At 33.7% G+C, this 19,466-nt stretch overlaps 1 protein-coding gene across 1 annotated transcript in view; it reads left to right on the top strand.

Moving 5' to 3' along the window:
- LOC115884843 (diacylglycerol kinase 1) overlaps positions 1 to 19,466 on the top strand; it is a 126,844-nt gene that overhangs the window by 31,194 nt on the left and 76,184 nt on the right. Inside the window, exon 3 of the mRNA XM_030903548.1 lies at positions 5,392 to 5,468. Within this exon, the coding sequence (XP_030759408.1) occupies positions 5,392 to 5,468 (77 nt within the window). The remainder of the gene's footprint in view (positions 1 to 5,391; positions 5,469 to 19,466) is intronic.

Here is a 19,466-nt window from a genome sequence, read left to right as displayed (position 1 = left end):
TCAACCAAATTTGGTCGTTTTCTGCTCAGGAAGGCAGAAATTATACGAAAACAAAATATTTACAAGTGCTTATACATTTTATTCCAAAGCCAAATTATGTTGAAGATTGCCAAAGGTATGTACTTTCCTACTGTACGTATATTATCCTTCGTGCCTTTGTTCTGCAGATATCAAACTTTCACTTTTTTTCAAATATCGATATATTGAATGATGTAGATTTTTTGAGTTACCAATAGTTACCAACACAGGTAGTCACAGTCACAGGGAGTTCAAGCTTAACAGGTGAATGCCCAAAAAAATTCATTTCAATCGGATAGTATAAAAACAAAACAACTCCATCAAAAGGCACTGAGTTTAAAAAATTGTCTTCGTTAGTACCGTATGATCGAATAAAAACGGCGTCAACGATGGCTATGAAATGAAGATCGCTGTCATTTTATATGTAAAATTATATGGGAAATGTCATCGATCGTCATTTCCAAGCCAACTGGACGCCGTTTTTTTTCGATCATACGGTATATATGAATTTACAATTACCGAGTGTTAAAATTAAAATATCTATCTTATTTATTATTTTCAAAATTAAATAGATTTTTTTAAAATAAAATATACAGGGTGTCACAAGATTACAAAGTAATTAAAAAATAACAGCTAAAGAGTTTTTTGTAAGTATTTCACCTGATATCATAATTTTATGTATTTGGCAATAGTTTACAATACGGTTTTTGTGTGTCATGTACGAATAATATCATAGTTTTATTATCTTGTATTTAATTGTAATGTTTTAAATGTAATTCATTTGAGAATGAATTACAGGTGCCCTTATTTTCTATGAATGTAATCGCTAAAAGAGGTTTCAAATCTCTTGGATTTCTATTAAAATTAAATAAATTTTATTAAAAATTGAACTAAAATTGTTAGTATCATTAAAAACAATTCAAATTCAAAAATTTTATCAGTCAAATTCCCTTATTTAAGGTGAATATTAAAGTAAATATAAATACAGCTCGTTCTAAGCTCTACTTATCTTTAAGAAAAATTTAAATCATCGTTGCAATTGGGCCTTAATGCCATTTCGAATGAACAATAGTATTAATAATGTACATTATAATAATAATAAATTTTATATCATAGTGTGTATTAAAACTACTAAAACACTTTTAAATTGGTATTATATTAACAACTTTTGTTTTTTAATCCAAAAAAAAGTTACCAACTTTCTCAATCAAAATATTTGTGGTCCTGAAAAGGACCTTCGTTTTCCCATGTTCGTCAAGGTAGGTAATGGGTAAACGGTAAAAAACACAGGATAATGAAATTTAAAATTTTACAAAAATTGTTCAAAAGTGCCTCCCTCTTGCATTAAACCAAACGATCATAAAATCCCCTCCTCACATTGGATAACATATCAGGGGTCCAGGGGTGACAGTGTCAAAGGCATTAAATATTTTCTGCCTTAACTGCTCCAAGTTTTGAATTTCTTCATGGCCGTAAATTTTAGATTTTATGTACCCCCATAAAAAGAAATCATTCACCGAGAAGTCAGGTGAAATTAAACGTCAGTCTAAACAAAACTGTCATTTTTGAAAAATTGTCAAAATTTGGACACACGCTAAATGGACTTGTTTTTCCTATGTCTCGAAGTCTTTCTGTATAATCTCACAGTAATTTAATAGATTGCTCGTCATATTATATCAGCTCGTAGGAGATTAGGAAAAAAAAGATATTTATAGTATAAAAAATTAATTTATTTAACAAAATTTAATTAAAGATGTGACAAAATAGTTACATTTCTATTGGTTCTATCGGACTTTTTTCGACTATATAAATCTTTATTTTTTGTAAACTTTAATGCATAAAATATTATCAATCTAATAAATAATTTAATGACGTAAATAAGAGGAAATTTCTCAAATGGGTGGTCAAATTCTATAGTTTTCATTATATCAAACAGCCTCTGAATGTTTTCTTCAGTGCAAAACTCATCAAAATTTAATATAAATAATTTTTCCAGCCTGTAAATAAAATGAACAAATTTTTCCACTTTCATGATCAAAGGCTTTTAAACGGGTAAATAATTTCGAGTTATCCAGAGATTCGGATTCTTTTGCAAATTTTAGACAAATATCACATTGATGTATTTAAAGACCCTTTTTAATGATGTAGTCAAACATAATTAAAGGCATTTTGAGTTGAAAACATTTCTCAGAGGCTGTTTGATATAATGAAAACTATAAAATTTGACCACCCATGTGAGAAATTTCCTCTTATTTACATCATTAAATGATTTATTAGATTGAAAATATTTGATGTATTAAAGTTTACAAATAAAGATTTATATAGTCGAAAAAAGTCCGATAGAACCAATAGAAAGGTAACTATTTTGTCAGATTTTTAATTAAATTTTGTTAAATAAATTAATTTTTTATACTATAAATATCTTTTTTTTTTCCTTATAAATAAACACATTTGCATCCCATTTTAAATAAGATATACAAATTACCAAAACTTAGAAATAACAGTTCAAAAGTTTAACAAAAATCCTACACGCGTTTTTAAAAAGAAACAGATAACCACGCACTATGTCATTCCACGACACAGCATAGGTTTCCGGACTAAACGACTGATGTATTTCCACCACTCAATAGGCGTGTCGGGTTTGCCGAGCGGTTTCCGATGCAGTCGCTTTCTTTCGCATCTGTTGTAGTTAATTTGTGCGCGTAGTAGTAACATAGGCAGAACCGGACGAATTAGCGTATACCCGTTCGCCGGATAAAAACCGGGCGAAAAAATGCGATAAAATAAAAATAGGTAGATATGTGATAAGAATGTTTCAGAATTTGTATTTATTCGTGTTTTAATAGCCAAAACGAATACATAGAATCTCGCGACAGTTCTCGTGTAAAATTTATTTTTTAAGTAAAATAATGGATCTTTACGAAGTTCGTGAAAAAATTCAAATTGTAAAATGGTATTTCCAAAATAGGTCTTATCGGAATATACAAACAATTTTTCCACAAACTTTTGTAAACAGGCCAATTCTCTCTTTACCTACTATATCAAGAGTTATTAATAATTTTGAAACACATGGGTGCGTTTTCCCACAAAAACACAAAAAACCTGATATGTTGATTAATGAAGGAGTTACAGCAAGTGTTCATTTGTGCTACCGCGGATCAAAATCCCACGTTTTCAAGTAATCAAATTGCTGAGGTAACAGATTCTTCACCTAGCACGGTTAAAAGAGCCCTTAAAAAGAATGGATACCGATCGTATAAAGCGCGCAAAACTCAAGAAATTTTCCATGAAGACCAATTTCGGCGTATGGCGTTTTATTAATCTGTAATGGAAAAGGCCAATTTTTGATGAAAACTTTATTCGGCGTATAGTTTTCACCGACGAATTAAGTTTTCCTTTATTGAGTCGTCATAACCCTACAGAAGTACGATATTGGTCTCGGGAAAATTTGCACAGATATTTTGAGGTACGCACGCAATATCCTCAAAAGCTACATGTTTGGTTAGGTTTGGTTTGGTGTTTTGAACACTTGTTATAACTTTTTTTATTTAGAGTAATATTTTAGTTTTTTTGGGTTTAAAGAATTTATTTACTTTAAGTTTTGGCTTGTAAACACACCCAAATAATAAATATTTAAGTATTTTTATTTTAAATGTTACCTTAAGTGAAGGTAAACACTTAAAATGAAAATAATAAATACTCGGCTTCCTCGCGTCGTGTTCCTAGTCTGTCACGACAGACCCGTCCAAGCACAACTGCAACTGCCAACTGCCTGACCAGCCGACTAGCCGGCAGTGAATCTCAAGTACGAACGCAAATCGGGTAAACGTAAATTCGTTCGGCAACTTGCTATGTTGCTAGTAGCCTGGTCTTCTCTGTATATTAGACCATTTGCTACGTTCTTAGATTTTAAGTCCCAAACAACGCTTCTGAGATTTTGTCCCGCTAGAATAACCATCCGCCGCACTGTGAAGCGCTGGTCCCTGCGTGACGTAAGCATCCACGGTGACTACGATAGCGGAGATTTGACGCGATCGAACAGTCCTTTAGAATATATACCGTATGATCGAATAAAAACGGCGTCAACGATGGCTATGAAATGAAGATCGCTGTCATTTTATATGTAAAATTATATGGGAAATGTCATCGATCGTCATTTCCAAGCCAACTGGACGCCGATTTTTTTCGATCATACGGTATTATACAGTCCTTGACACGAACCTGTATAAAATTGTTTTTTTTTTATTTGAGTACTCTGGGGGTACTAATAAGCGGTTTAAAGCTGAAAAGGGCTCCAAAATTGATGGGAAAATTAATCGGCTTTTCAGTGTTGTCTGTTGGAAGTGATGACAGTCGAAACAAATTTGGGTCAGACGCGTCAGACTTTCAACAGGACCGAGAAAATACGATAAAAAAATATCGAAAGCCCATTTAGAGGGCAAATATTTGATATGACAGTTCGCATAGGAATTGAAGGATGGAAAAATACGAATATATACTTAAGCAAATATAAATTTAACGAACAAAAAGCGTATGATTTGAAAAATAAGAATTCTATTATGATTGGAAATATATTTACAGATATTTTTTTATGTGTTATGAAAAACATTTCTTCAAGTATATGTATAACCAATTTTTGGCTATTTTTTTCACATTTTCAAAAGCGTTAGAAACATAGTAAGCATTGTCATAAAATTATGAAAATTTTAGTATTTGTAGGAAATTTGATGTAGAATTTATACACCTTTGAGGGCTTAAGCTTGATTTTCATGAATCCGTTGTCCGACGATACGATGATACGATATTAATTTTATTGGTTGAATTGAAAGGCTTCGATTGGTTAACCGTTTCTAACCAAACGAAGTCTTTAACTTCAACCAATAAAATTAATATCGTATCATCGTATCGTCGGACAACGGATGCATGAAAATCAAGCTTTAGGCATTTTTTGGACCCTTGTTTTTCAAATATTTCTGATGAAGGTTAAGACGTCCCCTAAATCAATTATTACTATTCAATTTTCAAGGATTATGCGCTTTAGTAAGACATTTGTGGAGACTGGTAGTACACATTGGTCGAATGGTCGAATCTAAGATATATATCATGTTATATCCCGTTTTCTTTATCTGTTCTGTAGAAATTATATTTTATGATCTAACTTTTATGTACCAATCAGTCATAAATGAAAATATTTATTTATTTAACACCTTGTTCTGTTTTCTTGAAGATCTTTAAGCTACACCAGTAACGTCAAATCTTGAAAAAAAGGTACATACATATTAAGTTGAGTGTTTTCAAGTAAAAAAAAATAGCTCTTCATAATCATTGATAAATCTCAGTTGATCTCACTTAAAATTCTATATTTTTTTGTAGATGCCAACAAGAAGTTGCAAGACGTATTGGTGGAGTATTGTGGAGTTGGACCTCACTACAAACACAATCCAGATGGGGTAAGTGTAGAATTCCTTTTTTTTGTACTAAAACTAAAGTGGCTAGATTTTGAGTGAACCATTGAGGACGCAAACAACTAGGGTGGCAAACAATAGAGGGCAGTTTTTTTAAGAATAGTAATGTTCGAATATACAGGGTGGTCCGAACTGTATTCCGGAAACTTCGGCAGCATATTCTGCAGATAAAAATAGGTAAAAAAGTTCGTATAAATGTATGTCCTAAAATGCTTAGTTTCGGAGATACAGGGTGTAGAATTTTCATTTTCATTTCGATTTTTTCCAAATAATTTCTGAAGTAACGTCAATATTTGGATGAAAATTGGTGTCTGGGAGTTTTTTGACATGAGAAATTTGATTTTAATGTCAATATGACTCCTACTTGTAGAGGGCGCCACTTACATATTTTTTAACTGGTTTGAAGACTAATAACTTTTTGTCCGTACCTGTATAAAACTACAGAGTAAAAAAATGTACATTTACGACGTTTTTACGTGAAAAAAGTCTCTTGGTAAAAATCGCTACGAGTAATGGTTTTCGAGATATTTGGAATCGAAATTATCAATACCTGTCATCATTGACATAAATTAAACCTGTTGACTAAATGGTATTAGACCGAAATCATAAATTTGAAATGTTTTTGTGTCAAAAGTTCAATAGAAACTGTTTTATCATCATTTTTTGCAGAAAAAATTATGATTAATTTAAAAAAAATAAAAATTTCCTAAATTTATTATTTCAGTGAAATAACTACCGTATGATCGAATAAAAACGGCGTCAGCGATGGCTATGAAATGAAGATCGCTGTCATTTCATATGTAAATTTATATGGGAAATGTCATCGATCGTCATTTCCAAGCCAACTGGACGCCGTTTTTATTCGATCATACGGTACCTACTCAATGTGTTCATTTTTCGTCAATAATGATATGTATTGTCTATTTCCATTCTAAATATCTTAAGAACGGTTGCTCGTAGCGATTTTTATAAAGAGATATTTTTTACGTAAAAAGTCCCAGAGGTGTATATTTTTTTACTCAGAAGTTTTATACAGGTACGGACAAAAAGTTATTACGCTTCAAAACAGTTTAAACACATGTAGGTGGCGTATTATTACCTCAGGATTGTGAATCCCAAGTACTCATTTAAAGCTGAGTCGACCTAGGTACCCAAACTATTTTTTATCTTAATAAAAATAGTCGGTTGATGAAATGCCGGGTGTGGGATTCGAACCCACTACCTTGAGATTCGTAGACGGGAGCCTGTACCTCTATACGCCATCGGACACCTTAATGATCGAATAAATTTGTAAATAAGAAAGTTGGTCTAAAAAGGAACCAGGCCAGGCCTTCCAGTCCTCGGTACCTTTTTCTACCACTTTACCCGTTTTTAAAGTTTTCTTTTTGTAAAAAAATAAAGAAAATAGGGCTTATAAAAAGAGCAAAATGTCAAGTCTGGCTGTACGGTCCGCTACGTTGATTGATCGATTAGATAATCTGAAAATGCCATTAGGCATTTTAATAAGCTCTCCGCTATATCAGATTTCCCGGCATTTCCCTTAAGGGAAATACGTTTCCTGCGCCAGCGAAAATCTACTTTATAACCCAACGAGATATGGGATAACGTACATTGATTATATAAAGGGGTATTGAAAAGTACCATACGATCGAAAAAAAAGGCGTCTAAGACGGCTAGGGAACGACGATCGATGATAATTTTGGCGAGGTCAATCTCTAGACGTCATTTTCTAAAAATTGACATAACACTTATCAAAATTAACACTAATTATAGAAAGATTTAAGATGGACAGAACGTTTACAGAGACACAAATCCCTATTTCCCCAAAAAAAATCTCTTTTTCAAATACACCATTTAAAAATCATTTGTAATCGATACAAAAATAAATTACAACTTCGTTAATGCCAACTGGCAGTAAGCTCAAATAAAAAATAACAGTGCGGGCCAAGTGAAATGACGTCTAGGGGCTGGACTTAGCCAAAATTATTATCGATTGTCATTCCCAGCCGTCTTTAACCCCGTTTTTTTTTCTATGGTATAAATAGACAAAGCTTACTATAAAATGATGTTACGTATCCAAGATATACACCTCAGATATAAACAGAAAAATGCTACGTTGCCTAAAGCTTAGACCGATCATATCGTGTTAAGCCACATCCAAAATTCCAAACACACGTGCTTTAACTAAGGCTTGATTAAGGTTTGCAGCTCTTCAGCATAGTGATGGGCAAAACTGTTATTTTTAGATAACAGTTGAAACTGTTATAGTTATTTATAAAAAACAGCTTAAAATAACAGGTTTCTTTATTTTACTGCTAAGTATCTGAAAGAGTATGAGGTGGTCACCGCCAGGCGTATTAACGCAGTTGCAAGTTGCAACAATGACGTGCTCGGTGGTAGTATTTCCCGGGTGTCAAAACATTTCTAAATATCGATTGTTATCTAAAATACCTCTCTAAAAACGGTGGTTGTTTACAAATAAGCGCTGTTTAAAAATTGCGATATAAAAAAAGCCAAAATTCCGCCACTCGTCTATACCTATACATTCCGGTATACCTACGCCCTGCCCCTCGATCCGCGTAGATCCTGAATTGCGTAGCAGTGTACAGGGTGCATCTCACTCGACGGGCGAGAAGCTCTTAGTTATGATTTTAGCATTTGCGGTCAAAAAATAGCAATATAAGAAAATGTGTAGTATATTCTTCATAAGTAAACCAACTACACACTAGAGTTCGAATTAATTTTATACTTAAACTAGCGTGTACCCGCGACTTCGTTCGCGTCGAATTAATAATTTCTAATGGTGATGATAAAGCAAAACAAGAATTTCCATTAACATACAAACTGGATAAAATTTTCTCACATTTGCCAAACATAAGCTTTAAACGTCGAGCAGTTTAAGCAGAATCGTGGTTAATCAATCACTCAACTTTTGGAACACCCTGTATGATTTTTTAAATAATTTCAAAATATGTAAAAAAACAAAATAAATTATGCGTGTCCAGGCGTTTTCCCGAAAGACTAACCGTTTTTTAAATAACAAATATTGTAATATTTGAGGGGCGTTTTCACCCTGTTGGAATTTGAGATTCGAGACACCCCTCCTTATCGAACCTCAACCCCACAGTCAATCCGTTTGCCAAAAATCAGCTTTAAACGTCAAGCAGTTTAAGCAGAATAGTGATTACTCAATTGTCATATTTTATGAAACACCCTGTACATATTTTTAAAAAATCTTAAAATATGTAAAACAACATAATAAAATATATGTGTTTTAAGAGTTTTTCCGAAAAACTCACCGGTTTTTAAATAAAAAATATTCTAATATTTGAGGGTAGTTTCACCCCCTTAGAATTCGAGTTTCGAAAAATCCCTTCTTATCGAGCCTCTACACCCTAAAGTCAATCCGTTTCCAAAAATCAGCTTTTTACGTCAAGGGCTTTAAGCAGGATCGTGATTAATCAATGACCAGGTTTTTCAAAACACCCTGTATACATTTTTAAAAAATCTTAAAATATTATTCTGAAAATTTTTCAGAATAAATAAATACCTAAATATTGAAACTTAATAAGTAAGTACTGAAACATACAGCGCCATAATATCTCGACCTCCGCCCGTTATGCTCGTAACAGGTTGAAAAACAATGTATCTAAAACAACGTTATTCTCCAACCTGTTTCGAACCTCCATCGACAATCGACTGATGCAGCAGCGTTCCTTTCCCACTCCGATTATCTCGACCGCCGCCCTGTTATGCTCGTAACAGGTTGAAAAACAACGTATCTAAAATGACTGCTTCTCCAACCCGTTGCGAGCCTCCATCGACAATCGACCGATGCAGCAGCGTTCCTTTCCCACTCCTGTTATCTCGACCGCCAGGCGTTATGCCCACAACTGTTTCAAAAAACCTGCTTCTTTTATATCCTATTATTTTTAAGCTGTTGTAAGCCTAATACGACCATCGACGGCGTCGACCGAAGCAGCTACGTTCGCCGTAGCGCATTTCCCACTCCGTTGTCCGTTGTCTCGCCGCCTCTATCGATGGTTGACGAAATAACATGTTTTTCATCCATACTAGTTGCTTTTTGGAATTGCTTCGAGCAGCATAGAATTTCGTGGCGGTGCAAAGCGCCGACTTCGTTTTTCGTTTCACGAGCAGCCGATCTCTACCTGTCGTTATTTTTTAGAAGTAGTAACGGTTGCGTTATGTTATTTATAAATAATTGTTATAAAATAACAGATAGTTAAATAACAACCCATCACTACTTCAGCATTTGCCATAAAATAGCGAGCAATTTGTTACAAAACCATATAAATTATATGTCACCATGATCACAAAACTTCAATCTATTTCCGTATTGTAACGGAATTTTAAATTATGGCTTTATTTTCGAGAAAATTTAGTCCAAACATAAGGAATATTTTGTTGATGTTTGACCATCAAAATCTTAAAAATAAAGAAGTTGACTAAAAATTTGCTACATACGGATATAGTATAATCCTTTATCTTTAATTTCCTTCTTCATTTGTGTAAAAATTCCTAGCCAGTTTTACATAAAACGTTAAATTAATGCCGAACGCTTATTTTGCTACTTTTTCGAACTAGTGAAATGGACTCTTTAATGCCAAACTTAATAGATTTTTTTCTATTGAAATTCCGACTAGCGTTTGATCGTAATTATTTCCACACTAAGTAAGTTTTTCCCGGCTTCCTAATTGGACAGAATGAAAGGGAAACTAGTGGGGGGAAATGCTGGGAAAACGTTCCAGTTTAATCGGCGCCCTGGCTAACGAGAAAAGCTCTCTTATTTTCCCGGCGGAGAATGAAGGCAGCTAGGACGTAACAAAGTTTTCTTTAGATTAGTTTCTGGAAACTGTTGGTTCTAATGCACTCGCTCGGCATTTTTCTTCCTATAATTAAAGCGAAGACAGAATTACTGCAGATTTTTTGCAGCAGAAAAAAAACGATGGCTTTGATACAGGGTGCAATGATTTAAATCAAGGGATTTTTTTATTTTAATTATGGATTTAAATAAGAAAAAATGGCGCCGGGAGGCACGTATAGCCGCCCATACTTGATATTTTTTTTATCTCAAAAACTGCGACTTTGATTTAGATGTTATTACAAATTTTGTTGAAAATGTTATTCTTAATCTTAAATTGAAGAGCGTGTTTCGCTATACCTACTGTAATTTTGGAGTTACGATTTTTTAATATTTTTAACCCCCTCCCATACCCCTTACCAACCCCCCACTCCCACCAAAAACTAATGGCCAGATTCTCGGGTGCCACAGTATTTTTGTGCCAAATTTGGTTAAAACCGGTTTGAGCGGTTTTTGAGTTACCGTGTTACAGACAGACGGACAGACGGACAGAGACACAGACAGACAGGAGGACAGACACCATGAAAATATTCTGTCTTTAGGTCATTTATGACCCAAATAATTCATTGAGTGAAATTAAAAAAACTTTTTTTGACTATCTTAATACCTGTTGGTATGGTCGGCTAAAAAATTAATAGAAAATAATATAAATAAAATTAATAGAATACTTTGGATGGTCTGTACTTACTTTGCTATAAATATCATAATCTTAAATCATACAGGACATTTTTCAAAATTCTGCGCCAAACTTTCAAAAATATAAAATAATTTTTCTTCATTTTTTTTTAAATGGAACACCCTGTATACTATTTTTTTAATAGATGGAAAATATAAAAAATGAACATTTTTTGTATTTAGAGTAGGTATTCCAAAGTTTTTAATGGTTTCGCAGATACTCGCGGTATTATTTCATATGGCTCTTTCAACGGTAAAATACGAGAGAAAAATCACTGGGTGGCTTTGATAAAAAATTACCTTGGAAAATGCCATATGAAATATAAAGTCGCGGATATCTGCGAAACCGTCAAAAATTCTGAAATACTCTACATACAAAACAAGGTAATTTTTTAATTCTCCATTTATTAAAAAAAATAATATACAGGGTGTTTCATTAAAAAAAAAAGAAAAAATATTTCATATTTTAGAGAGTTTAGCGTAGAATTTTAAACATCCTGTATAATTTAAGATTACGATATACAGGGTGGTCCGAACTGTATTCCGGAAACCTTCGGCAGCATATTCTGCAGATAAAAATAAGTAAAAAAGTTCATATAAATATGTGTCCTAAAGTGCTTAGTTTCGGAGATACAGGGTGTAGAAGTTTTATTTTTATTTCGATTTTTTCCAAATAATTTCTGAAGTAAAGTCAATATTTGAATGAAAATTGGTGTCTGGAAGTTTTTTGACATGCGAAATTTGATTTTGATGTCAATATGGCTCCTAGTAGTAGAGGGCGCCACCTACTTGACGAGTACGTAACCGCAAATCGCTCCACCCACTCATTTAATTGGCTACTTGCAAATTTGTCGAATTTTGATTGATGGGACGCGTCATCTAATTTTTTACGAAAAACATCGAGAGAATATCGTTTCCCCTCTCACGGATGCCCCGTAGCTACAGAACGGACAGACGTACTGTAACGTGTTTATTTTTCGTCAATAATGACATGTATTGACTATTTCCATTCTAAATATCTTAAGAACGGTTGCTCGTAGCGATTTTTACAAAGAGATGTTTTTTACGTAAAAAGTCACAGGGATGTATATTTTTTCGCTCGGTAGTTTTATACAGGTACGAACAAAAAGTTATTACGCTTCAAAACAGTTAAAACACATGTAGGTGGCGCCCTCTACTAGTAGGAGTCATATTGACATCAAAATCAAGTTTCTCATGTCAAAAAACTCCCAGACACCAATTTTCATCCAAATATTGACGTTACTTCAGAAATTATTTAGAAAAAATTGAAATAAAAATGAAACTTCTTCACCCTGTATCTCTGAAATTAAGCATTTTAGGACCTACATTTATACGAACTTTTTTACTTATTTTTATCTGCAGAATATGCTGCCGAAGTTTCCGGAATACAATTCGGACCACCCTGTATATAGCAAAATAAGTACAGACCATCTAAAGTAAATACCTAATATAGTTTTGATTTCAGGACAATTCTTGTATTTTTAATAATTTTTTAGAAAAGGCCGAAAAATATAGATATATTTTTTATTTATTTATTAATATCTCTGAAACTATCGAAGTATATTTTGTCATATCTTAGGATTATGTAAAGTGATCTGAAAGAAGACCAAAAATGCAATCATATACAGGGTATTCCATTTCAAAAAAAATCATCCCGATACACTCACACTTTTTTGAGCCACACTGAGAAGCTAAAATATTTTCCTAAAATACATCCTAGTACAACTCTTTTATTCTAGGAGCTATATACAGATGCCCGACGCACTATTGCCGGACCCTCTATAGGAATCTCCCGTCAAATAAATAAAAAAAAAACGACAAACAGTAAAGTATACGCACGCACGCAGCTATCCCGAATATTCCTGTAGGATTCCATCCTCCCACACCCACTATTGGGAGTCGAATAACTTTCTCCCACTCACCCACGCACGGAAAGGTCGTGAAAAAGGGGGGAAAACTATTAATCCTCCCCCGCAGGCCACTATGCCTTCCGTTGACGTCACTCGGGACCGAAGAAGGTGCCATATCGTACGAATATCGTGACGTCAAGTCGACAATTGGGGGAAGTTAAAATAAGGGGTGAAGATATGGCAAAAATATTGATACGTTTGATTGTATGGGAGGGTGGAAGTTAACAACCGCGACCTTACAGATCTACTGTGTCCCCCTTTCTTGACTTATAACTCATCAAACAGTCTCAGGGCTTTGGCAAAAGCCAGTTTCTGAGATGTTTATGGCAGGAATGGCTGTCGTCCCGGTGCACTCATCAGTGATGAGGTGTTCTGGTGTTTCCCCATTTTCCCCACAGAATCTGCATTCGCCCTTGTTATTACTAATTTTATCCAACAGCCACTACTTACGCCTGAGTGCAGAGGCGGATTATAGTACAAGCCGACCAAGCCAAGACTTGTAGCGCCAAATCTGAAAGGGCGCCACAGTGAGAGAAAAAACGTTGTAAAATCAAAAATAATGCTAATGAATCAAATAAAATCAAACATGTTTTGGCCTCAATAATGGTCATAATTGAATTAATAAGATATCTATTGATTTTATGCATATACTCGTGTATATAAAACATACGTGATTATTGTCATTGTTAGTCATGGGCGCCGGAAGAATGAAATTTAGGGGGGGGCAAGGTAAAAATGAATAAAAAATTGACATTTTTGGTAATTATTGGGAAAACTGGAAATCGTCCGATTTTCACCAAAATTGGTATACACCCTATTTTGAAGTCGTAGATTACGAATCTGAACTTTTTTCTTGGCGGTCTCTTACCGTTTTTCAGAAAAACGGAAAATAATTTCAATATCGAATTTTTCTTAATTTCTCATATTTTTAAGGTTTTCTAGCACATATTTTGTTAGGTATTCAAATAATCAATAATGTTTTTGCTATTTTCTGTTACTTTTTTTTTAACCAATTCTATGCATACTAGAGGAAAATTTGCTAAAATAAATTTGTAAACAATCTGAAAATGTTAGATTATAGCTTTGTTCGGGTTCTTGTTATTACCGATTCTGAACCGTCCAAGAACTCTGCAGCGCATGCGCAAATGAAATAATGTCTTCATATTTCCTTCTGCGCATACGCATCACAGTTCTAGGACGGTTCAGAATCGGTAATAAGAGAAACCCGAAGTAAGTTTATGTGTTTCTGGCATTTAAAGCAACGTTGCCAATGCTAAACCTAAATTTAGCGTGTTTTTTTCGCTCATTCTGGAATTACGAAAGGCGGTCGCCAGAAGAACGGCTCCTTCCCATAACTGCTATTTTACCAACGAGATCTGACTATTTATACCCACGAAGTTGCACGAAAGAGTTTTGATTGCATTGGTTACAACTTCCATGCAGAGGGTGTTAATCTTTTGTTGTTATATTATTAGATTAACTAAAAAAAGATTAACCCCCTCCGCAAAGAAGTTAAAACCAATGCAATCAAAACTCTTCCGCGTAATTTTGTGGATATAGGTGTATATTTAATTATTGTCGATCTCATAATAGGTAATTTATTTAAAATCCCTAATCACCCGAAAAAATAGAAGATATGGCAACGTTGTAAATTTTCAAATTTCTAGATTGGGTCTAGAATATATTTGTCTCTCTTATTACATAGGAGAGAGAAAGAAGGATATATCAAATGTCAAACTTCCATCTGGTCTCAATTTTCTTTGCTATTTTGTTAAGAAAAGTGTTTTTTAGTAAAATGTTGGACACTTTTCTATCCCCAATCAAGTGTAGCTTTTAGATAAACTATAATATAATGAAAATATAGTGAAATTATTACTTTATAGGGCCGAAATAAAGAAAAATTCAATGTTGAAATAATTTTCCGTTTTTTTGAAAAACGGTAAGAGACCGCCAAAAAAAAAGTAGATTCGTAATCTACGACCTCAAAATAGTGTGTATACCAATTTTGGTGAAAATCGGACGATTTCCAGTTTTCCCAATAATTACCACATTTTTTATTATTTTACAGGTAACACCTAACAATTTCATAATAATGATTATTTTTTTTACAGATGGACGTAAGAAGATAGCTTTTATTTTTATTGTTTCAGTGATCCAGGGGGGGGGGGGCAAATGCCCCCTCTTGCCCCCACTGTCCGGCGCCCATATTGTTAGTGGTATATCAGATTTAGAATAAAAATGCTGCCTATTTGATTTAAAGAAATATACATTTGTTTATTAGTGTTTTCCTTTTGTTTTTCAAATACATTCCTTTAATTTCAAGCTTTTCTATTTATATTTTCAAATGCAATGCTTAATGATTTATTAATATGTCACTTTGTTTAAAGCTTGAGTTGATTTTAATCGAATAGGATCAGTACTAACAATTTAAATGAAATAAATATCAAATTTATTAGGAAAATAACTTTATTTCGGAATTAATCTTTTGGTGATAAGTAGGTAAATACAATTGTATTGAATGTCTTCCAAAATAAAAAAAATAATAGATATAAGGGTATCCTGGTGAATTTTGTCTAGTGACGAATGGTTTTTGTAATGTCCTGGAATTGATCTGTCTTTATTAGATTCCTTTAAAGGTCACAGAGATTCTAAAAAAGAAAGCAACGTTTAGTTAAATATATGATATACTTTTCTCCATCTTAAAACTGGAGTTAACCTGAAACAGAAATTTTTCTATACAGGGTATACAGGATTTGCAAGTTTTCTGAATCGTATAATTGCAAAAAACAATATTTTTTAGGTTTCTAACGCCACTATAGATGAGAAAACCGCGCTAACATAGTATAATTTAAAAAGTGGGGTTTTTAAATTTCTTGAAAAACTCGAAAGTCAATCACTTATTCTTTCGCGAAAAAATATTGTAGTTGGGTAATACATTAAATTTTCCACCCTGTACAAATTTCAGTTCTGTACAGGATGAGTCAACGATAGAGTTGTAGAATTTTACGTAGAATTTAAAAAATAAAATAAAAAATAGGGTGTTGCATTTAAAAAAAACATGTTATATCCGCAACACTTTTTTGAAGCATTCTGTATATTCTACGATAATTTTAAAATGTGTATCTTAACCCTCCCTATAACTTTTATATTTAACATTTTTTGTAAATCTCAAAACAAAGGAGATAATGACCTTACTCTATCGTTGACTCACCCTGTACATTCTGTAATGTTTATCAATACATTTTTTATTACAAAATGTTTATTTATTTTTACCTTTTATAAGCTGTAGTAAGTTCCACCTTTTTAACAATTTTGCTAGTTTGACTTCGTATTCCTCTACATCTGAATTCTCATCGTCTAGCGAAATATTACTTTGCAAATTTGAATTGTTGAATTCGTCCAGCGTTAAATTCAAAATCACAATGCATCATATCGGCCGGCGTCGTTTCCATCACTCTTCAAGAAAACCTTTGGCCGCCATAATGCTACTGAAATAATGTTAACGTTTGATCACTCTAAACAACTACTTAAACAACACATTACCTGTAAACTATACAATTCTCCTTTTTGTCACTAACAACTGTCATATACTATAAATATCATTGTACTATTCAAAATAATGGAACGACACAAAAATCATACAACAACGTGTGGCTGATCGGGCTTATCCCGTCAATACCGCCAAACACCATCTTTCGATGTCCGCCTCAAATGCATGATTTTCTATTGGAAAATATTAATCACGTGGCAAAAGCCTAACAGAAATGTTAGCAATTCTTATAGAAATAAAATACTCTCGTGCTTAAAATAAATTTATTATAAGGACGCCCTTATTGGAATAAATAGACAAGCGACACTTTTAAAAAATAATAAAGCAATGCCAGTTTATTTTAAACGTGGTTCTTTTGAAACATATAGAGTAATAATTATTTTAAAAGGACTAAATATTAGATATCCGATAAAACAGTGTTCACTTTATTTCGAACGCTTTAATTTTTATTATGTATATAAAACAATATTATATTATCAGCAAGCATTTATGAAGCAAATAACTAGGTAAATCGAATTCAATAGAAAGAGTTAATTATTTTAACGTGATTTATTGTGCATTTTACAATGCATTTTTTTTCTTAGTGTGATATCAATAAAAGTGCAGTCCACGGACATTTTTAGAAAGCAATGTTCTCTTATTGTTTTAAGAGAAAACTATACTTTTGTTAGCACACATCATTGCTTGATAAAAATCCATTCAAAAATCAGAAATAACTAGACGATTTTTTAAATAGTTTAACACCGTGGACTATGCCAATAAAAAGCGGACCGCCAGAACAGTTAGTCACTGTTGCCCTGCAGTTTTACGATTTTAAGTTTTGGAAATATATTTTTTTACTATATTGTAATTAAAAATATTAGATAATGATTAAAACTAAATATTCTTGTGTAACCATTGAGGGATAGGCAATTTAATTTAAATACCTAGTAACTTCTAAATGCAATGTTTTTGATTAATTAATTTTCTTAAATAATTTTCTTTCAAGTTAAGTCATTTTTGTAAGGACTTAAGTCAATATAACATTATCTACGTCTTTTTAATCAATTATGTCACAGACGGCTTTCGCACATGAATATCTCAAACGAATTTTTGATTTGTTTAGAAAACAACCGCATCTACCGACAAAATCCGATAGAAAAATAACAAAAGGCGGCTTAAAATAGAATTTGGATTGTTTATAAACGTTTAGAAATATAGTATGCAGTAATTTACTATAATAATAAAGGCTGAGAGAATATCAGACACCAATAAACTATTTTGTAGGAGTTATTCTAATTTATTAAATTATGTTTTATCGTGGTGGGTAATCTCGTCATATATTTGATTATTTCAGTTAATTTTCAAAAATATTTTATAACTGTCATCATCACGCAGCCCCCTTTCACGTCCATAGTTGAACATAGGCCTCCTCCAAACGTCTCCAGTTCTCCCGGTTTTTAGCTGTTGCAATCCAGTTAGTTGTTATTCGTTTCAGGTCGTCGGTCCATCGGGTGGGAGGTCTGCCTTGGCTATGCTTGTCGGCTCTTGGTCTCCACTCTATAAGTCTTTTGGTCCATCTCCCATCTGCCATTCTAGTAATGTGTCCAGCCCATCTCCACTTTTGTTTTGTGATTCGCTGGATAATGTCATCCACTCCCGTTCGTCGGCGTATCTCTTCATTTCTTACTCGATCTCTCAAAGTCAGGCCAATCATAGATCTCTCCATCCGCCTCTGTGTCACTCTCAATTTTTCTGCGGTTGCTTTTGTTAGAGTGAGTGTCTCTGCGCCATAGGTCAAAACCGAGAGGATACATTGGTTAAATGCCTTTCTTTTCAGGTGTATTGGGATATTTGCTCTAAAGATGTCCCTCATTTTTCCGTAAGCCGCCCATCCCAAGGTAATTCGTCTAGCCAGTTCACAGGTTTGGTTATCTCTGCTTATTTTGATCTCATGGCCCAAGTATACATATTTGTGGACTAATTCTATTCTGTTGTTATGAATTTGTATATGTTCGCTGGGCACCATATTAGTCATTATCTTAGTCTTGTCAAAATTTATTGTTAGTCCAATCTCGTGTAATGCATCGTTAAGTTCTTGAAGCATGTCTTTGATCTCTCCCAGACTATCTGACACTATAACGATATCATCCGCAAAGCGTAGGTGGTTTGTGAGTCTCTCTCCATCGATAACTATTCCTTTTTGTTGCCAAGCCATCATTTTGAATGCATGCTCAAGAACAGTAATAAACAATTTTGGCGACATTTTGGTCATCTTTTTTAGAGCATTGTAAATTTCACTTACAGATATTTCCGGAACATCCTCAGAACCCTGATTTTGAACCTTTCCTTGCAGGTACTTCCTCGAGTCTAGAGTAGAATGGTTGGTGTATAGTGTTTCATAGAATGTTTCCACAATCTTAATAAATGTTCTCTATTAGATGTTATGATGGGTAGCATTTGGAAATATGAGCGATATTTTCAAGGATAAAAAGGTGCCCATGAACCTAAAGAAAAAGGCTTGCGACAGCTGCATTCTACCTGTGCTTACGTATGGCTTAGAGACTATGGCAATTACTCGAAAAACAGCAGAACAACTACGAGTAGCACAAAGAGCCATGGAAAGAATCATGTTGGGAGTCACCATTAGGGAAAAAATACGGAATACCCACATACGTCAAAAAAAATTAATAGATGTCGTTAAAAGAGTGGCAAGTCTGAAGTGGCAATGGATAGGACATGTGGCAAGACAGGATCCAGACCGATGGCCCCAAAAAGTAATCCTTGGAGACCTAGGGGAACAACAAGAAGTGTGGGCCGACCAAAAAAGAGATGGGTCGATGACGTCAGGGCAGTGGCGGGAAGACAATGGATAAGATTGGCTAGAGATCGCGAAGCATGGAAAAACCTAGAAGAGGCCTATATCCAACACTGGATGGAACCAGGCTGAGAAAGAAGAAGAAGAA

Source organism: Sitophilus oryzae, unplaced genomic scaffold (genome assembly GCF_002938485.1).
Source record: "Sitophilus oryzae breed Bouriz unplaced genomic scaffold, Soryzae_2.0 scaffold_358_pilon_pilon, whole genome shotgun sequence".
In the NCBI taxonomy this organism is placed as follows: Eukaryota; Metazoa; Arthropoda; class Insecta; order Coleoptera; family Curculionidae; genus Sitophilus; species Sitophilus oryzae.
This window is presented reverse-complemented; position numbering and strand designations above follow the sequence as displayed.